This window comes from Poecilia latipinna, unplaced genomic scaffold, assembly GCF_001443285.1.
Source record: "Poecilia latipinna isolate Pla-1442-1.1 unplaced genomic scaffold, P_latipinna-1.0 Scaffold902, whole genome shotgun sequence".
Classification (NCBI taxonomy): Eukaryota; Metazoa; Chordata; class Actinopteri; order Cyprinodontiformes; family Poeciliidae; genus Poecilia; species Poecilia latipinna.
In genome coordinates this window covers 150,265-167,006 of record NW_015113518.1, presented here as the reverse complement: position 1 = coordinate 167,006, position 16,742 = coordinate 150,265, and the positions used below count along the sequence as shown (strand labels likewise).

The following is a 16,742-nucleotide window of genomic DNA, read 5'->3' as shown; positions in this document are numbered from 1 at the left end:
AGCTCTTTGCAGTTTGACTGTACATGCAGACAGATTAAGAGTTACAAATCCCGTTATCCTCAGTACACATCTTTATTCTTTAAGAATAAAATAAACAGAATAGCTTTAAAATACCATAACTATATATTATTTTTTTGGAACATACACAGAAAGAAAAAAAAAAACACAATACTTTTGCAGCTTTTTGGTGTATTGTCAGATGCCTTTTGTGCCTCCTGTTGATTTCACACCACTTGACGTTTAGATCAGGCGACTCGTCGAGTTTTTCATTCGTTTGCAGCATTGTGCTGTTTTCATCTCTCCATCCTCTGTGTTGCCGCAGCTCCCTCTGCTTCAGATGCTCACTCTTCCACGCTTCCTTTTTAAACTTTTCCTGAACGAACAAAGCAAAAAAATCTATTCGTTAAAAAGTACACAGGCTTTCCTTACGGGGTCTAACTGAATACTGCGCTGATGTCAGAAAAACGGGACTCGATGTCGGACTAGTAGTTAGCTTTGCTCCATAAACAAGATGCGCCGCACCAAATAGACAACGTGTTGCTGATGTGAGGGGGTGTGTGTGTCTTCGTACGGACACACACAGTTTTGTTGCTTAGTGTGTTAGAGCCAACAAATAATCCAACAAACGCCCAGGGGTTCCTACGCAGTTTGGGGACGTTTGGAAGTAGATTTTATTTTCTAGGTCTGGATAAATGTGGAGAGGAAAATAAAGAATGGATGCATATTTGTATTTCTATGATCTAAAAGCTGGATAAACATTTGTAAATAATCCATGCATCTCTTTATATTCAGCATTTCGGCCTATCTTTGGAGAGAATCTTATCAAAAACTCAACCTGCGTTCATTTGGTTACCGAGTTTCCTTCTGTCTCTGTTGTGGTTCTGTTCGGTAGATTTAATAGCAGTCTTTTGTTCATATGTGTTTGTGTAAATAAAAATGTAAAGTTTGGTTTAAATATTACATAAAAAGTAAGAAATGTCTGCTTTCCAAACAAAGCAAATACATGAAATTAGAAACTATAAAGCCCCTCATAAAAACGGTGAATGTGAAAGGATTTATTAGCACTCAAAACGTTCATATTTGCAAAGTCGACCTGAAATATGAGGCTACAGGTGGTAATAAACTAAGAGCTGAACGTGTCATCACTTCTGTCCAGCTGTCCGTTCCTCTATCCATTTGTTCGTCCACCCATCCCTTCCTCCCTGGAGATTTTCCACGTATTTAAAGCGCGATCCCTGAAAATCTCTTACTTTTGGTCAAATCTTGATAACCATCTTCCTGCTTCCCTGAATATTATTCAAGTAGCTCTTTTATATGTTAACCAAAATGCCTCTTAAAGAAAGAAGTTTGTGTTCCCAGACTTTGGCACATTATCACACTCTTCAACTGAGTCTGCCTGTTGAAAAAGAAACCTCTTGCTTTATTATCAGAAGCCTAAACTCTGTCTTGCAAAAGTGGAAAATCCATATGAAAGTAAAGATACATCTTTACTGTTTTTTTAGTGCTTGTAAAAATTAAAACACAGCAAACAAAGATTTGGGAAATAAATGAACCGGCATACTCCAGAAATGTTCTGACAAAACTCACCTTGAAGCAGCAGGGTTAGTTTTAGTTACTGTAAAATAGGTCAAAAATGCACGAGCTGCTACATGTGCATGTCAGTGGTATTTTTATTATGAAGAAAGTGTTACTAGGATAACATTCTCTCACTTCATTCTCTACACACCAGATATCTACAAAGATTAGTAGGCTTTTAAAAGCTTTACAAGAGATTCAGTCAACCCTCGGGATCGTGCAGATCGTCGCACGGTGCATAGAAAACGCTCAGCTTTGAGTCAGGAGGAGAATACCTTGTTTAGTTACAGGGGGATGGAGGAGGGGAGACGGGGTTTAGACTGCATTGTCAGAATAAAAGGAATGAGGAAGTGGAGCGTCCAGGAAGGGAAGAGGAAAATTAGACTCATCAGAAAAAAACAGATTAGAGGAAAGAAGGTGGCAGGACATTAAAACTGGAATAAATAAAGGGGAGATGTTATCGCTGCACCCTGATAAGACAGTGAATAAAACAAAACTGTGACAACAGTTGCTGAACCCGCTCACCTTCCAGATACGTTCGAGCCACAAACTTCAAAAGCTCGTCGAGAAGGATGACCGGGAAGGAAAGCTTCAGCACCATCAACCACTGCTCCACATTCAGATGAGTGAGCTTGAAGATCATCTGTGGATCAGCAGCGTGGGGGAAAAAAAACACTTCAGCGGTCGACCCAGAAAATTCTACACCAAAACGACGACGGATGTTGAAGTTTTTCTATTTCTCAGTTTGCTGTGGCAGAGCACAAAAAAAAGAATAGCCTTCCTAGTGTTACGGCTGAGCTGAGGAGGCGACTTACAGGCAAGGGGTCGACGTAGATGATCATGAAGTGGAGGGACATGGAGAGGCTCATGGCGCCCATCAGCCAGAGGTTACTCCAGGGAGGCATCCGCACCAGAGACTGGTTCTCCGACAAGCTGGGTGGTTTTAGGAGAAGGCAAACGAACAAACCTCAATGCATTATTAGACCAACACAAATTAACAATGTTGACATAATATGAATATACACGATTTTCAGAAATCTTCAAAAACGCCAAAATTACTATCAAAATTGAATTGTGAGCTCCTCCTTTAAAACTCCAGGGAGAAATCAAGAAAACCGTAAGGTTAAATCTTTAATCGGCTTAGACATTCAATCCCAAGTTATAAAATCCTTTTTCGAAAAAAGATTCAAAGTAGACAGAAAATGACAGCTATATCTGAATACTCTAAATTGCTATTATTTAGGTGCTTGATTTGCATCAGGTGTGCCTGAGATGAAGCCTTTTTAAAGCAGACTGCTGATGGAAATCTTCCGTTGACTCGTGACGTTATGTCTGGTAGGCGGCGAAAACTCGTGACTGACTGCAGAAGACCAGCAGCAAGAGATGATGGCAGCAGACATTTAGATCTTAGTTTCCACGGTATGGGCTAAGGCTAATTAGCAATAGTGCCTGGCTTTGCATTTGATCATACGACGTTTGTCACGAAGGGGGTTGAATAACTCAGCAGTAACCACTAAAAGCTGCATTTTGTGTTCATTTCTAAAGAACATGTTCATGTTTGATTTGTTGATAGCAAGCTGTTGCTAGTTTGTGCAACCCGATTTGCATGTTTTCATGCTAAGCTTGTGGAAGGCATTGTGCGCCACACCTGTTCAGAGCGTTGCACATCTCAATGGTGACCAGCACAGACAGAGCCATCGTCATTGGCGGCGCAGACTCGAATACTTCACAGTGGACGCCTTCGAAGTCCTCGTTTTCCTCACTGCACTGCATGAAGTGCGACTGGCGGGAAGATTTAAGGTAAGCATCAGTCTTTCAAAGTTTGAATGTTCTCATAATGAAGTGCTTGTACTTTAAGAACTCGTTCGGTGTGATCATTACTTACCAGTTGGTAGAAGGTGACCATTGGACCTTCATCACAGTACAGGAACCACCAAGCTGCTGCAGCCACTGTTGCTGCACCGACATAACCTGGAAGAACAGGCGTCAAAACTAAATAAAGCTATTATAATATAATATATTATAATATAAACCATTTTTAAATGAAAGAGAGTCTGGATAGGGGGCTGTTTACTAGTTTAACCAAGCAAATTAATTGATTTTTTTTTTTTTAGTGGCTGTAAGGCAATCTTTGTTCAACAATCTACCTCCAATGGCCAGATATCTGAAGAAGAGCCAGCCTGAGATAAGGGGCTCTTTGGGGGAGCGGGGGGCTTTGCCCATGATGTCCAAGTCGGGGGGATTGAAGCCCAGAGCAGTGGCTGGTAGACCATCAGTCACCAGGTTGACCCAAAGAAGCTGGACAGGGATCAGCGCCTCTGGCAGACCCAAGGCAGCGGTCAGGAAGATACTGAGAAAGGGAGAATTAAACGACTTGTCTTATTTATTTTCTCAATATTATAAAACTGAGACTTTCACAAGTCATTTGTTTAGTCTAAGTTGAGAATGTTGCATATGAGCTCCAAATGGCTGAGATTATTAGCCTCCATGGGACACTTTACCACTACTCTACACATGGCCCCAAAATTTTCAGTTTTAAAATAATGTAAAAGGAAATGCTTTTATTTATTTTTTTTAAGCCAGCAGTGGCTTTGTAATGGTATTTAGTTTATCAGCAAGAGAAAAAAAACCATTCAAATTAGAGTCAAATCTTTAGAAAATGAGTTTAAGTCAGTTCTAGAGTATTGTTCAAAGTAGACAGAAAATGACAGCTATATCTGAATAGCTGTCACAACTCTAAATTTCACAAATTTAGAGTTGTGAAAGTCTAACTCAGTCACATTTAGCGTTTAGAGTCTTTACACTTTTATTTAGTCCAGTCTTTAGAGTGTGAGTTAAAAGTCAAGACGAGACGATTTGTACAAATAAGCTACATCTCGTAAGAGTCTCGCATTCGATTCCTCATCTCCGATGCAGTTAATGTTGTTATAATTCAAAATAAAAAAAATAAAAAACTACGTGCTCACCAGACGACCTCGCCAACATTGGAGGAGATGAGGTAGCGGATAAACTGCTTCATATTGTTGTAAATGGCTCTGCCCTCCTCAACAGCAGACACGATGGAAGAGAAGTTGTCGTCGGCCAGGACCATCTCAGAGGCAGACTTGGCAACGGCAGTGCCAGAGCCCATGGCGATGCCAATCTCCGCCTTCTTCAAGGCGGGAGCATCGTTCACTCCGTCACCGGTCTTGGTGAAGAGAAGGAAGTGGGGAGAGTTATTTTGGCCAGATTTACCTAATCTGCTTCATCAGAAGGGAAGCATATTTCTCCTCACCATGGCTGTAATCTCGTCAAAGCCCTGCAGGAACTCGACAATTTTGGACTTGTGGGATGGCTCCACTCTGGCAAAGCAGCAAGCCTTTCGGACTGCTTTCTTCTGATCGTACAGACTGAGGTCATCAAACTCACGGCCTGTGAAGGCCTTACCAGTGACATCCTCCTCCTCAGAGAAGATGCCAATGCGTCTGCAGATTGCCACAGCCGTACCCTTATTGTCACCTGAAAGAGGAGCAGGAATGAGAGTTTCGTCATCTCTTACCAGTCTTTGCTCAAGTCTCTTCTCGAATAAATCGGTCTGCTGCTCAGACTGACCAGTGATCATGATGACACGGATGCCAGCAGCCTTGCACAGCTCAATGGAGCTCATGACCTCTTTGCGAGGAGGGTCAAGCATGCCAACACAGCCAACAAAGGTCAAGTCAGTCTAGAGAAAGGAAGGAAAACATGATCCACTGCATTCTGCCATGACGGATATATTTCTGTAGTTCCTTTTTGTTCAGATGATCCACCTCGTAGTCTGCAAACTTCGTGGAGTCCTCCAGGTTCATCTCTTCCTTCCTCAGAGGCGTGTCGCAGGTAGCGAGCGCCAAACAGCGGAGGGTATCGCGTCCGGTTCCCCACTCTTTGATGACTGACATGATCTGGTCTTTGACTGGACCAGTCAGTGGTACGCGATTGGTGCCCACGCGAACATAAGCACAGCGATCAATCACACCTTCTGGAGCACCCTGACAATGACATAGAGACACAGTCTTTAGGTTTACTTTACGCCAATAATCTTAAAACTCTTTTGTAAGCAATCTCCATATATGTTCATGTCTTTAAAACAAATGGCTCTCAATCCGCATGTGTTTCAGTACAGGTGTAGCATAAAACAGATCTTCTCCAAACTTAAACTGAGATATTTTGATTTCTGTAGATCCAAATTCTTGTTGTAGGTGTCACGGTTTCAAAGAGGTGCCATCACTCACTTTGACAAACATCTTGTTCCCCACAGGAGCTTTGGCAGATTTTGCAGGTGAGCAGTACACTGACATGGACTTCCTGTCTCTGGAGAACTCCAGGGTGAATTCCTTCCTCATCAGCTGCTTGATGACCTGATTGGAAGTGGACAGACAAACGGAAATACAAATGAAGGTTACCTCTAAAAGATTAAAGATCAGGACAGTTTTAATTAGCTAAGCTGCTATCTGTCCATGAAAAAGATCCCGCTGTAGCTCAGCAGCTGCTTTTGTGCGTTTGCGTCTTGGTGCTGAGAAGGATTTCATTGTAAATTAATTAACTTTTGGCAGGATTTTTGCTGACTAATCCCTGCCGTATTGAGAGTTCGAAACTGATGACCAAAGCAGGTTCTCACTGCAGACGACGCAAAAATATCAACAAACAAAATAAAAATCCCTGGCTTTAATGTGCATAAAATGCAACTATGAAGAACCTCTTTGTTAGGCATTCTCTACATTTAATTTGATTCATTGGAAAATATAAAATATTGGTAATGTTACAACTTACTGCATGCTGAATGAGAGCTGTCATGGACTTACCGAACAGCAAGCGTTTGCCCTCTCGACCTTTGACAGACCGCGTACTTCGGTGTTGAACACATTCATCTTCTCCACCAAACAGCACAGGGCAGTCTCTGTGGCCTCGCCTACTTTCTCATAAATGCCCTTGGACTGCACCGTGGACCGAGGGAAGGAATCAGAGTCGAAGCATTTTCACTTTTTCTTGCAGCACGTAAACATCGGTGCAATGTATTCGTAGTTGCGACTGCAACGCTGACCTCGTTGTAGTCCAGAGATGAGTCGTTGCACAGGGCACAGATGGTTGCCAGCTCGACCAGTCCGTCATACTGTCCGCATTTCACAAGTGCGTTGTTCTTCGTGCTGGAGAGAAAGGTGGAACAAATTGTTTTCCAGCGCAAACGTGGTTCAAGATTGTGAATCTCTCATTTTGTCTTTCACTTACACTTCTCCTTCGGGGGTGTACTTTGAGCCGGAAATGTCGAACTGTCCAAGGGCAACGCTGTCACCTTCCACTTTATCAATGACGAACATCTGCAATGAAAAAGGTTTAAAACGCGTCCTTCACATTTAAAAGTTATGAAAATAAAACTCCATGTTGGTGGGCACGAACCGACCTTGGTGACGCACATCTGGTTGGTTGTGAGCGTGCCTGTCTTGTCGGAGCAGATGACCGAGGTGCAGCCCAGAGTCTCCACAGAGGGAAGGCTTCTGACGATGGCGTTCTTCTTGGCCATACGACGCGTTCCCAACGCCAGACAAGTGGTGATGACAGCCGGCAGTCCTGTGATGGGAATGAGGGCACAGAATCCATCAGACGCTAAAAACTGGTTTATTGACAGAGGGAACATGAAGACAAAGAACTGACGTTAAGAAATCTCTGTTCAGTTTAAAACCACATGACTGACTGTAGTGCCATTTTAACATCGGAAAAATTTGTGAAGGTGTAGAAAAGTAAAACGTGGTTTTTGAACATACATTTCACTCACCTCCTCTTTGCCAATACATTGTAGGACCACCTTCATAGCTAAAATTTTAGGTTTGTGAATGATTTTTGAAGTCTTGTCTCAGATTCTTCTCGACTTTGACTAGGACATCCAATGTATTAACAACTACATCTAGCACTGGATGTATGTTTATGGTTGTTTTTATGTTGGAAAGTGATCTATCTGCTGCCCTAGTTGCAGGGTTTCCTAGTCTTTAACAAGTTTTCTCCCAGGAGGGACTTGGATTTAACTCCATTCACCTTCCCATCAAATGACATATCCATACTGAACACAAGCATCACCACAGCATACTGGAGCTACCACCATGCTTTCCTATTGGGATGGTGTATTCTGGGTTATTTGCAGTTTTTGAAGACCTCTCTTTACTAACTGGGTGACTTCTGAAGGCCCTGATTTTTTTTTCTTTTGTAGGGGTTGCAGACTAAACGGGGAAAACATTTGCACATTAAAACTATGAACTACTTGGAGGTGGCATTAAAAAAAGCAGACCAGGCAAATCCTGCAGCTCACCAAAAAACTCAGCTCTCTCTTTCATTTAAGTCAAGATGGTGGCACTGTACAACCAGCAGGCTAATCTCTGGGGTTTACCTTCGGGAATGGCAGCCACAGCCAAAGCCACAGCAATCTTGAAATAGTAGATGGCACCACGGATCCAGGATCCCCCATGGACGGGGTCATTGAAATGACCTATGTTGATTATCCACACGGCCACACAAATGAGGGAGATGACCTGTAGAGAGAGGCGAGCAAAGGATACGGCAGGAGATTTAAGTCAAAGCGTTATATTTTGAAATAATATTGAAAAGACCAGCAACAAGTGCAGGATACGTCAGATCATGTTCGCCAGTCTTACCCACCTTGGAGAGCTGCTCTCCAAACTCATCCAGTTTCTGTTGCAGAGGCGTCTTCTCCTGCTCGGTGGCCGCCATCTGGTCACGAATCTTACCGATCTCAGTGGAGACACCAGTGGCAACGGCGATGCCAGTGGCCTTCCCGGCAGCGATGTTGGTGCCCTGCAGGAGTTGCAGAAAAGTTTAGAAGCTGTATTGTCTTAACAGTTGTCAGACTATTTCAGGTCATTTAGAGTTTCATGAAGTTTTTAGGTGTTTTATTTTTAACCTGGTGTTCAGTGGAGGAACCAAAAGTTGGCAGGAAAATATCTTCAAGAAATAGCAATTAGGGAATAGTAGTGAACATTGACAATAAATGAACATGGAGTAATCAAGAGTCAGTATTAGTCTGTCTACTAAATGTATTGATTTTGACTACTATGGTTTCAAACAATTGCCACCGTCTTCAATAGTTATTAGATAGAGTAAGGAGTGTAACATGGGGGTGTAACTAAAAAGAAAATATGAAGCTACATTATCAGATCTTAAAGAAATACGAACTGCACTACATTTGTTGAAACATGAAGTGAAGATGTTTAAACAGCCGAGAAAGTTCCTGTTTTATTGCAGTAACAAAATACCACAATGAAAAACGTGTTAAATAACAGGGCAAAACATATTATATTAAGAAATTATTCATTTTTTTTATGTTTTTATTTTTAGTTTTATAAATATACTATTGAACTAATTGCTATAAAGTGAATTAAACGAAACCATTTTTTAACTTCATGCTCTGCTTTAAAAAGTTGATCAGAATGTGAACTTTGAACCCGTCATCGTGACTTCCTGTTTCCTTGAGGGACACATATGACTTGTGGCCCATTCTTCAAAATGGGAAAAATCAGAGACCTCCTGGTCGCCTCGTTAGATTGTGTAGTACGAGCATCGTCTTCAGTCAGTGGTGTCACACTGGCAAAATATGCTTGGGTTTTCTAAAAGATGGTATTGATTTGAATGATTTGTAAAACTCTAGCTGGGGTTGTAAAATGTGGCGAATGCTGTGTACATCTCTAGGGAGGGTAAAGAAGAGACTTACAGAGAACAGCATGTTCTTCTTGTCCTGGTTCACAGCCCGGGGGTCCGGAACAGCCTCAGTGTGCTTTATCACGCTCACAGACTCTCCTGAAGCACAACGACGAGTTTGAGAGCGATCAGTGAAGACATCAGAAGCATGTTTTTTTCTTTTGTCATCTATTTTTGATGATGGGCATACCAGTGAGAATGGACTGGTCCACACGCAGAGTGGTGGACTTGATGGAGATGATCCTGATGTCTGCTGGAACTTTGTCACCAACTATCGTTCGCACAATCGACAACAGGCAAAGACAGGAAGGGAAGGCAAACGCTTGGTTTACATTAAAATGTATGGGCCGGTAAGATAACCTTGGGCTCCTTTTAATTTGCTTGATTTGCTGTGGAGATTTGCAGCGCAAAGCTCAGTAACAATCTGACAGCAGCATGCAGGATGAAGGGGGGCAGGGGTGATTGACTGGTCTTAGCACTTTGGATGAATAGTGTTGTTGTTGAAAACCGATACCACTGTGAGAGTCGGGGGGGAGAGCAAGACCTTGGGGAGGTCATGACAGGAAAAGAACAGGTGGACGAGGAGAGACAGAGGACTGGGTCAATATCAAGTGCTTTCACAGTCGAGCTTCTCCACCCCTTTTTCTTTGTGCTTACCTTAAAAGGAGGGTGTCATTTCTTTATAGATGGAACCACCGGCTAAAAGCTAAGCAGCAATGTTTAAGAGGTTTGCAGCTTAACAAAGAGCCTTGTTCCGACTGCTCAAATCAAATGGCCTGATCTGTACTGGAACTGAAAAACTCATATCATGCAAGTCCAAGAAGAGTCACTGTCATTTATTATGTTTTTTTGTACAAATGTCCCCAATTTTTCTTATGCTTATGAATATTTTTGCCCCAAGAACAAACCAAAATTTTCACAACAAACTACACAAGAATGACATGCTCATTGGCCTTTTTTCTTTTGATCAGATTTACCATTTCTTATAAACTTTTTTCTGAACAAAACTAGCATCTACTGGCAACAGGGTGAGTCTCAAATACCCTTGTTTGAACTTCACAATAAAAAAAATCTACTTTCGGAAAAAGACAAAGAAAAAGCAGCTCATGTGGATGACAGTCACTACTGCACAAGAAGTTGTTTCTGTTGACATCTGTTAGCAGGGTCACAGCAACATGGCATCGTTTTTAATAAACATAGGACTTACCAGAAACCTCCACCACATCCCCAGGAACTATCTCCCTGGCCTTGATCCTCTGCACACTCTTCCTGTCAGCCCTGTAAACTTTTCCCATCTCAGGCTCGTACTCCTTTAGCGCCTCGATGGCGCTCTCTGCATTCCGCTCCTGAAGCAGAAATTCACATTAATTACAACAACGACTTCCTCCGTCAGCCACTTGTCCAGTCATATAGGAAAACGGACAAATATGCAGTGTAAAGTTTATTGGAACGTGTATTTCATTGAGAGTTTAACGCATAAGTGGATTATTGTGTGGAAGTGGAAAGACAGCGATGGTGAGTTTTCTCATTTTAAATAAAACCTAAAAAAGTTGTGTAACCTGGTGAAATTAGTTCCTCTGTATCTCACTGTGCGGATGATGTACTCAGGTTGATGCGCAGATGTTGAATAACATTTGCATTGAGATTAAATTACACATTTCTGGACTTTATGAACTGATCAGGCGTCTTCTGGAGGGTGGGCTGCACTGGAGTTTATTTCGCATTGCACACTTCTTTTCAGATATGTATTTTTTGGAAAAACAATTAAGAAGCATGCAAAATGCATATTTCGCTTCCAAATAATGAGCTAACTTGTGTTGGCGCATCACATGAAATCCCTGTAGCTATACGTTTAAGTTTAACACTGAACTGAAGTGGAATCTGAAGAACATTTTGTTTGACGTCCAGCGTACTGCGAAGAGCAGTGAACACTGCATCAGCCTGTGATTGAACAGACTGGGCTGATGTTTGGCTCAGTCTGCGGTTTTCTTCTAAGGCTACCCCCAACCGCCTCAAAGTGTAAAGCTCAACTTATGCCAGCTGTCTTCCCTCTCCATATCCTCCATGTGTGAACCCTTGTGCATAGTTTCCAAATGACTGATATAGGGCTGTAACACACTCCCACTAAACCCAAAGCCCACTTCAAGCCTGTATTGTTACTATGAACTGAGGAAAAACAAAACATCTGTTTAGACCTTCCAAGCAGCTGGGGCTGCAGGTCATCACCTTGTTGTTCTGACCTTCAGCCTCTTGACCTCTTGCTGACGTCACACCTGGCTTCCCTTGAACTCTTTGGTAGAGGAGTGTGATGTCCGTAAAGGACGCAAGGCCGGAACGGGTCGACAATGTGTGTGATTTATTGTGCGTGACTGTTGCTAAGTTTGAGAGTCTATTTAGGTGTGTGTGAAACACAGTGTGCAGTGTGCAGGGGAAGCCACGTGCCCTTCATCCTCCAGACTGTGATTATCTTGCTGTGTGTGTGTGTTTGTGCGTGCGTGCTCTCCGACTGACCTGCCACACCCCTACGATGGCATTGGCAATGAGGATGAGGAGGATGACGAAGGGCTCGACGAAGGCGGTGACTGTTTCTTCACCTTCCTCAAACCAAGCCAGCACCTGTGTCAGGCAGATGCAAAGGGGTTAGTGCATGTTAGAATATTAGGTTTTAAAAAATGACTCCATATCATTTTAAATTCTGACAGCAGCAGTCTGCTATTCTGAAAGCAACAAATGTCAGGGACAAATTAGATATTAACAATTATAATATAATATAAAATAATCAACCTGAATGATTGATCTTAAATTTAAGTTAGATCTCTACTGTTTCTGTATCAATATGTAGAAAAAGATACAGTTCACTGCAATGATGCATTGCAAAATTGAGCTGACACTGGTGGAAAAGGTTAAAATAAAATTAAAATGTTCATTCATTGCCACCATTAACAAAGTTGTGTCAAAAACTCAAATGGGAGCATAATCTCACAATTTGGCTTAAACTCTTTCCAAACACAAAAGTCAAGTCTTGAGTTTTGACTTTACTGTGCTTTGAAATTTCTAAATAAAAAAAAAAAAATAAAAAAACACACAAGCCAAACAAAATTCAACCCTTTTTGTTTTCACAAATTCTACTTTATATTCAGATGACTAAATTAAAAACAGGAAGTAGCACTTTAGCTTCAAACCAATAGTAAGTCCAGCTGTCGATGCTAAACTTGCTAATGTTAGTGGCTAATAATTAGCCATTCACACTATTGTCACAAAGTTTACAGTTTCCCAAATTTGTCGTATTTTACCTGTTACTCTAGTCTTTTATTTTAAGCTAATCTATATCCAGTGCTGAATGTTCAAGTTATGTTTTGAGCAGGCCCTTTGATTTTATGCTTTTCTAATCCTAAGGTGGTTCTGATGTTTTAATAGTCGTGTTTTATCTACTCCATTTGTGTTTTTACAAATAATAGTTTAGATTTTAACACACAAATAAACAGATGGAGTGCAGACACATTTAAAACTGTGAAGTAGGACTTTATCTTAGCGCAGCTAGGAAGATGCAGAAGCAGATGCTAACTTTATTGTTGTTAGTGGTAACAGTTAGCTAGCTGGAGTTTTCTCATAGATCTTTAAAATAGTTTGTTTCTTGTCTTCCACATTTTCACCATTTCTTCTTCTACCAAATTATTGAAAGTGAGGGCAAGTCCTTTTATAAGCAAGTACTGTTAGCTTACCCAATGACACAATATAGCCTATAGCTAAGATATATTATTTACACACAAGAGAACAACTGCGTAGTGCCTTGGGAGTCAAAACTTACTTGAATAAGAACTACATTTTTAATATTGCAGAGTCTCGAAATACAAGATCTTATTACATCACTATTATGCACTGCTGATATTTAGCCTAAATCCTACAATTTGGAGTTCTGTTGTTTATTTCGGCTTTCTTATTTTCATGTTAACAAACTATCAGTGCTAAAGAGTGTGTGTAATGTCACTGATTATTTTAAAGTGTAGTAAGTCTTTCACACAATAATTTGGATACACATTTATATATCTGGAAGATACAAGCATTTCCAGAGAAAGTCTAAACTGATGATTATAAAAATTACAGGTCAAAAGTTACTACACTTTTGAAAGCCTACTATTTGGCAAGAAACCAAGACATGTGACATGTCTTGCTGTTAACTAATGGACTATACCTGTTTATAGTCCATTAGTTATGCTGTATGAGGCTGCATTACTGACAGATTTTTAACGCGTTTATAGTGCAACTTTATTGTAAAGTGGTACTTGTAGTTTTACTAACTGAGCAAAGGCAGTAATTTATCTCAGTAATGAACCTTTGGTGGATCAAATGACAGTTGTGTCTTATGTCATCCAATGTGTGAAATGTCTCGCCATAAGTACCACGTGACTCATTTTGTAATCTATAGCTTAACACGTGGCCGTCCCTCTGTGAGCGGGACACCCTCCTTACAAAGGCAGGCCTGTTTCGGAAAGGCTCCATGTTGACATTGACACAGATTAGTTGCAGGCCAGCGGAGCACGGGCCCAACCTCGACAATAACGCTCAGTTTTTCCCTCCGCATCCTAATTTGCCTCGTTTCAGCTCGCTGTCCCTCCTTCTTCTCCCGTCTTTTCTCACCTCTCTTATTTGAAAATAGCCCCTTATTGCTCCTTCCCTGCAGTCTGTCTTCACGGCGCTTCTCTTCAAACACACAATGGATCTCAGAGCGAGCGTCAGAGCCTGTCAGCACGTTGCAGTGACATAACATTCCTGTGTGTATGAATAGGATGAGCATGTATCTGCAGTATTTAGTGTTCTCTTTTTTAGAAACTGTATATGACTCTCAATCAATTGCTATCATTTGTCATTGTACCAAACAATGCCATTGTGCAACCCAATCCCCAGCCACCCCTCCTTCTGCGCCCTCCTCTCTTGTCTGTTCGTCTCTCCTGCTGCAAGCCATCCCTCGTTCCGACCATCCTTGACCTTTGTCCAAGGATACTGTTTCTCGTCCTGGCTTGAGACTTTCTTAAAATAAAGCCTGTGCCATGCAAATGTACTAGAACACACTGCCACTCACTTTCTGTCTTCCTCTTTATCTTGCTCTCTCTCTCTCTCTTTTTTTTTTTTTTTGTTCCACACACAGCCGTCAGGCCTTCTAGGGCCACAGCGACAGCTGTAAGGGAGGCCGGAGGGCAGAGACTGAGGATTAAGACAATGTGTGCAACGCGCTGTCCTTAATAAAACCATAGCAGAGAGAGCAGCAGCAGAGAGGGAGAGAGGGATTCCTTGTGTAAATGAGAGTGTATCTAAAAGTAATTTAATATCTCGGTGATGTACATGCTGTATTTGGCCGTCTGAGTGTGTGTTTGTCTTCACCACAGAGATGACAGGTGAGAACTGAGTGCACAGAACTGCACCTCGGTTTTATAATTAGTTTTCATCACCGTGTTTTATAAGGTTTGGTCCATCTCAAAAATTTGTTTGAGTAATCTACTAAGATTAATAATGCGTCTTTGCAGCGGAAATCAGATATTTACACACACTGTGTAGAAAACGTTCCTTTTATTGTCACTGTCTCGAGTAGTCGCACTGCTCTTGTTTTGGGTCTGTTAGGATTTACTGAGTGCCCGAATAATGATACTTAACTTTTAATTATTTCTTCGTCGTATAAAGATTTCATATATTGAGATTGCAGTTCTTTTGAACAATTAGAGAAGGGTTATATAAGCTGCTGCTCAATGTCTATTTACAGCATTTGACTGAATTGGAGATCTGTTTAAAGATAAAACCTCAGATGCGCTGCTTCTTTGAGTGACGTCATGGGAAAATCAAAGAACTCAGGCAAGATGTCAAGATGAGAATCGTGGAGCTGGATGAACCTAGTATGTTTAGTAAAATTAGTACTGTAACTGCTTTGCTAAAAAAAAAATTATAGTTTTTAAATGCACACGGGTGCAGATGTACGCAACATCTTAAGAAGTTAAAGCTGGGGAAAAACGGATACAGTCCAAATATTTAAAATGTTGTTTAAGGACAATGATGCTAATGTTTTAGAACTTAAAAGAAATTTGTGGGCAGAGCTGAAAAGGAAGGTGATTTACAAACCTCACCCAGTTACCACAGCTCTATTAGGAGTTTTGAGCCAAAGTTACAGCAAACAACTGAGACAAGCTTGAGGAAGGACGATCAAAACCCACGACCCATGTCATACAAATTACAACGAAATCCTACCAAATACTGTGACAGTCTTTGTAAACCTTCAAAGTCAAAATCTCTTTTAGCAAACAGAGGTAATTTTGGAAAACCTAAACTTAGTAAGGCTCCTTCAGGACAAGTTGTTTGGTCCAAAGGTTGCCAAATAGAGACGTCCTGATCGGAGCTGTCTTGAAAATGTGTTTAAGAAATCGGTAAGTTTCTCACTGAACTCAAAACCCGATATCAGCAAGCTGCACCCCAATCCAGAAACATTTCCATTTTTAATAAGGTTAAGCACATTATAAAAAAATATTCCAACAAACTGTGCTATGCTTATTTGAAAAAAACGTATTAAATTAACAAGCCTTAAAACCCCTTACAGTTAGTGCATGCCCAACAATCAGTCTATCATCATTACACATACATCTTGCAGGATACTACTAAAACACGGCACTGCTTGCCTATTTGGTTTATCCAACAAATTAAAAGTTTTCACACATTACAATAACTTTCACAGTGAAAAAGCAACTGTACTGACTGCTGCAGCTGTGTAACTCACACATACATCTGTAATAAGTTCATAATTATAATTTTCAGACATGTTTACATCCTGATTTACGTCGGGATTCTGCCGGTGCTTAATTATGACACACGTTTTATGCATTTAATCTGACATAAAAGTCAGATTAAATGCAACATCACCGCTCTGACCACAAATGCTTTGGAAACAATTGGATGCAAATCCAGTTTCGCACCACATAAGAAAGTGGCACAAATCAGATTTTTTTTTTTTTTGGGGGGGGGGGGGGGGAAAAGATCAGAATTGGGACATTTAGACTGTCATGCATTTTCCTGTGGTGTAAATGTAACCAAAGCTAACGCTAGCTTGGCACAGAGTAAGGCTGTTCTGCGGGATACAGTGTACGCTGCTGGCAAAAAAAAAAAAAGGAGCTAAACTAAATAAGTCAAACAAATGGATGAAGCTCAGTGATTTTTCATGAAACATTTGGAGATCTTAGGTATGTTTTAAACTTCGTCATAAATCTCCTCCTTCGTTATAAAAAGCCTCGGGTTTAACAAGATATTAAGAGTGGCGCTACTGCCCAAATGAAAACAAACTGATACAGATGCATCATGGGAGGTCAGCAAAAAAAAAAAAAAAAAAAAAAAAAAAAACAAAAAAAAAAAAAATAAAAAGACTCCCCAAAGGACATACGAACACCCGGAAGGGGCCAGCGAATAACCCATGC

At 41.0% G+C, this 16,742-nt stretch overlaps 1 protein-coding gene and 1 long non-coding RNA gene across 3 annotated transcripts in view; one reads left to right on the top strand and one right to left on the bottom strand.

Moving 5' to 3' along the window:
• Nucleotides 1–53: 53 nt before the first annotated feature.
• Nucleotides 54–16,742, bottom strand: part of atp2a1 (ATPase sarcoplasmic/endoplasmic reticulum Ca2+ transporting 1) — a 21,469-nt gene continuing 4,780 nt past the window's right edge. Inside the window, exons 5-26 of one of the 2 annotated variants that reach the window (XM_015048785.1) lie at nt 11,806–11,910; nt 10,502–10,640; nt 9,485–9,565; nt 9,308–9,393; nt 8,239–8,394; nt 7,970–8,111; nt 6,992–7,158; nt 6,820–6,908; nt 6,635–6,737; nt 6,396–6,527; nt 5,826–5,951; nt 5,364–5,582; nt 5,167–5,278; nt 4,850–5,073; nt 4,542–4,762; nt 3,723–3,925; nt 3,461–3,546; nt 3,224–3,357; nt 2,391–2,508; nt 2,101–2,218; nt 1,851–1,895; nt 54–373 (exon numbers count right to left, since the gene is read on the bottom strand). In XM_015048785.1, coding sequence (XP_014904271.1) covers nt 1,891–1,895; nt 2,101–2,218; nt 2,391–2,508; nt 3,224–3,357; nt 3,461–3,546; nt 3,723–3,925; nt 4,542–4,762; nt 4,850–5,073; nt 5,167–5,278; nt 5,364–5,582; nt 5,826–5,951; nt 6,396–6,527; nt 6,635–6,737; nt 6,820–6,908; nt 6,992–7,158; nt 7,970–8,111; nt 8,239–8,394; nt 9,308–9,393; nt 9,485–9,565; nt 10,502–10,640; nt 11,806–11,910 — 2,766 coding nt within the window. In that variant the 3' untranslated portion in view covers nt 54–373; nt 1,851–1,890. The remainder of the gene's footprint in view (nt 374–1,850; nt 1,896–2,100; nt 2,219–2,390; nt 2,509–3,223; nt 3,358–3,460; nt 3,547–3,722; nt 3,926–4,541; nt 4,763–4,849; nt 5,074–5,166; nt 5,279–5,363; nt 5,583–5,825; nt 5,952–6,395; nt 6,528–6,634; nt 6,738–6,819; nt 6,909–6,991; nt 7,159–7,969; nt 8,112–8,238; nt 8,395–9,307; nt 9,394–9,484; nt 9,566–10,501; nt 10,641–11,805; nt 11,911–16,742) is intronic. The other variant, XM_015048784.1, reaches the window with a different exon arrangement.
• The window catches only part of LOC106957436 (uncharacterized), an 8,335-nt gene continuing 4,393 nt past the window's right edge, over nt 12,801–16,742 (top strand). Inside the window, exon 1 of the long non-coding RNA XR_001426946.1 lies at nt 12,801–14,687. This is a non-coding gene — a long non-coding RNA (uncharacterized LOC106957436). The remainder of the gene's footprint in view (nt 14,688–16,742) is intronic.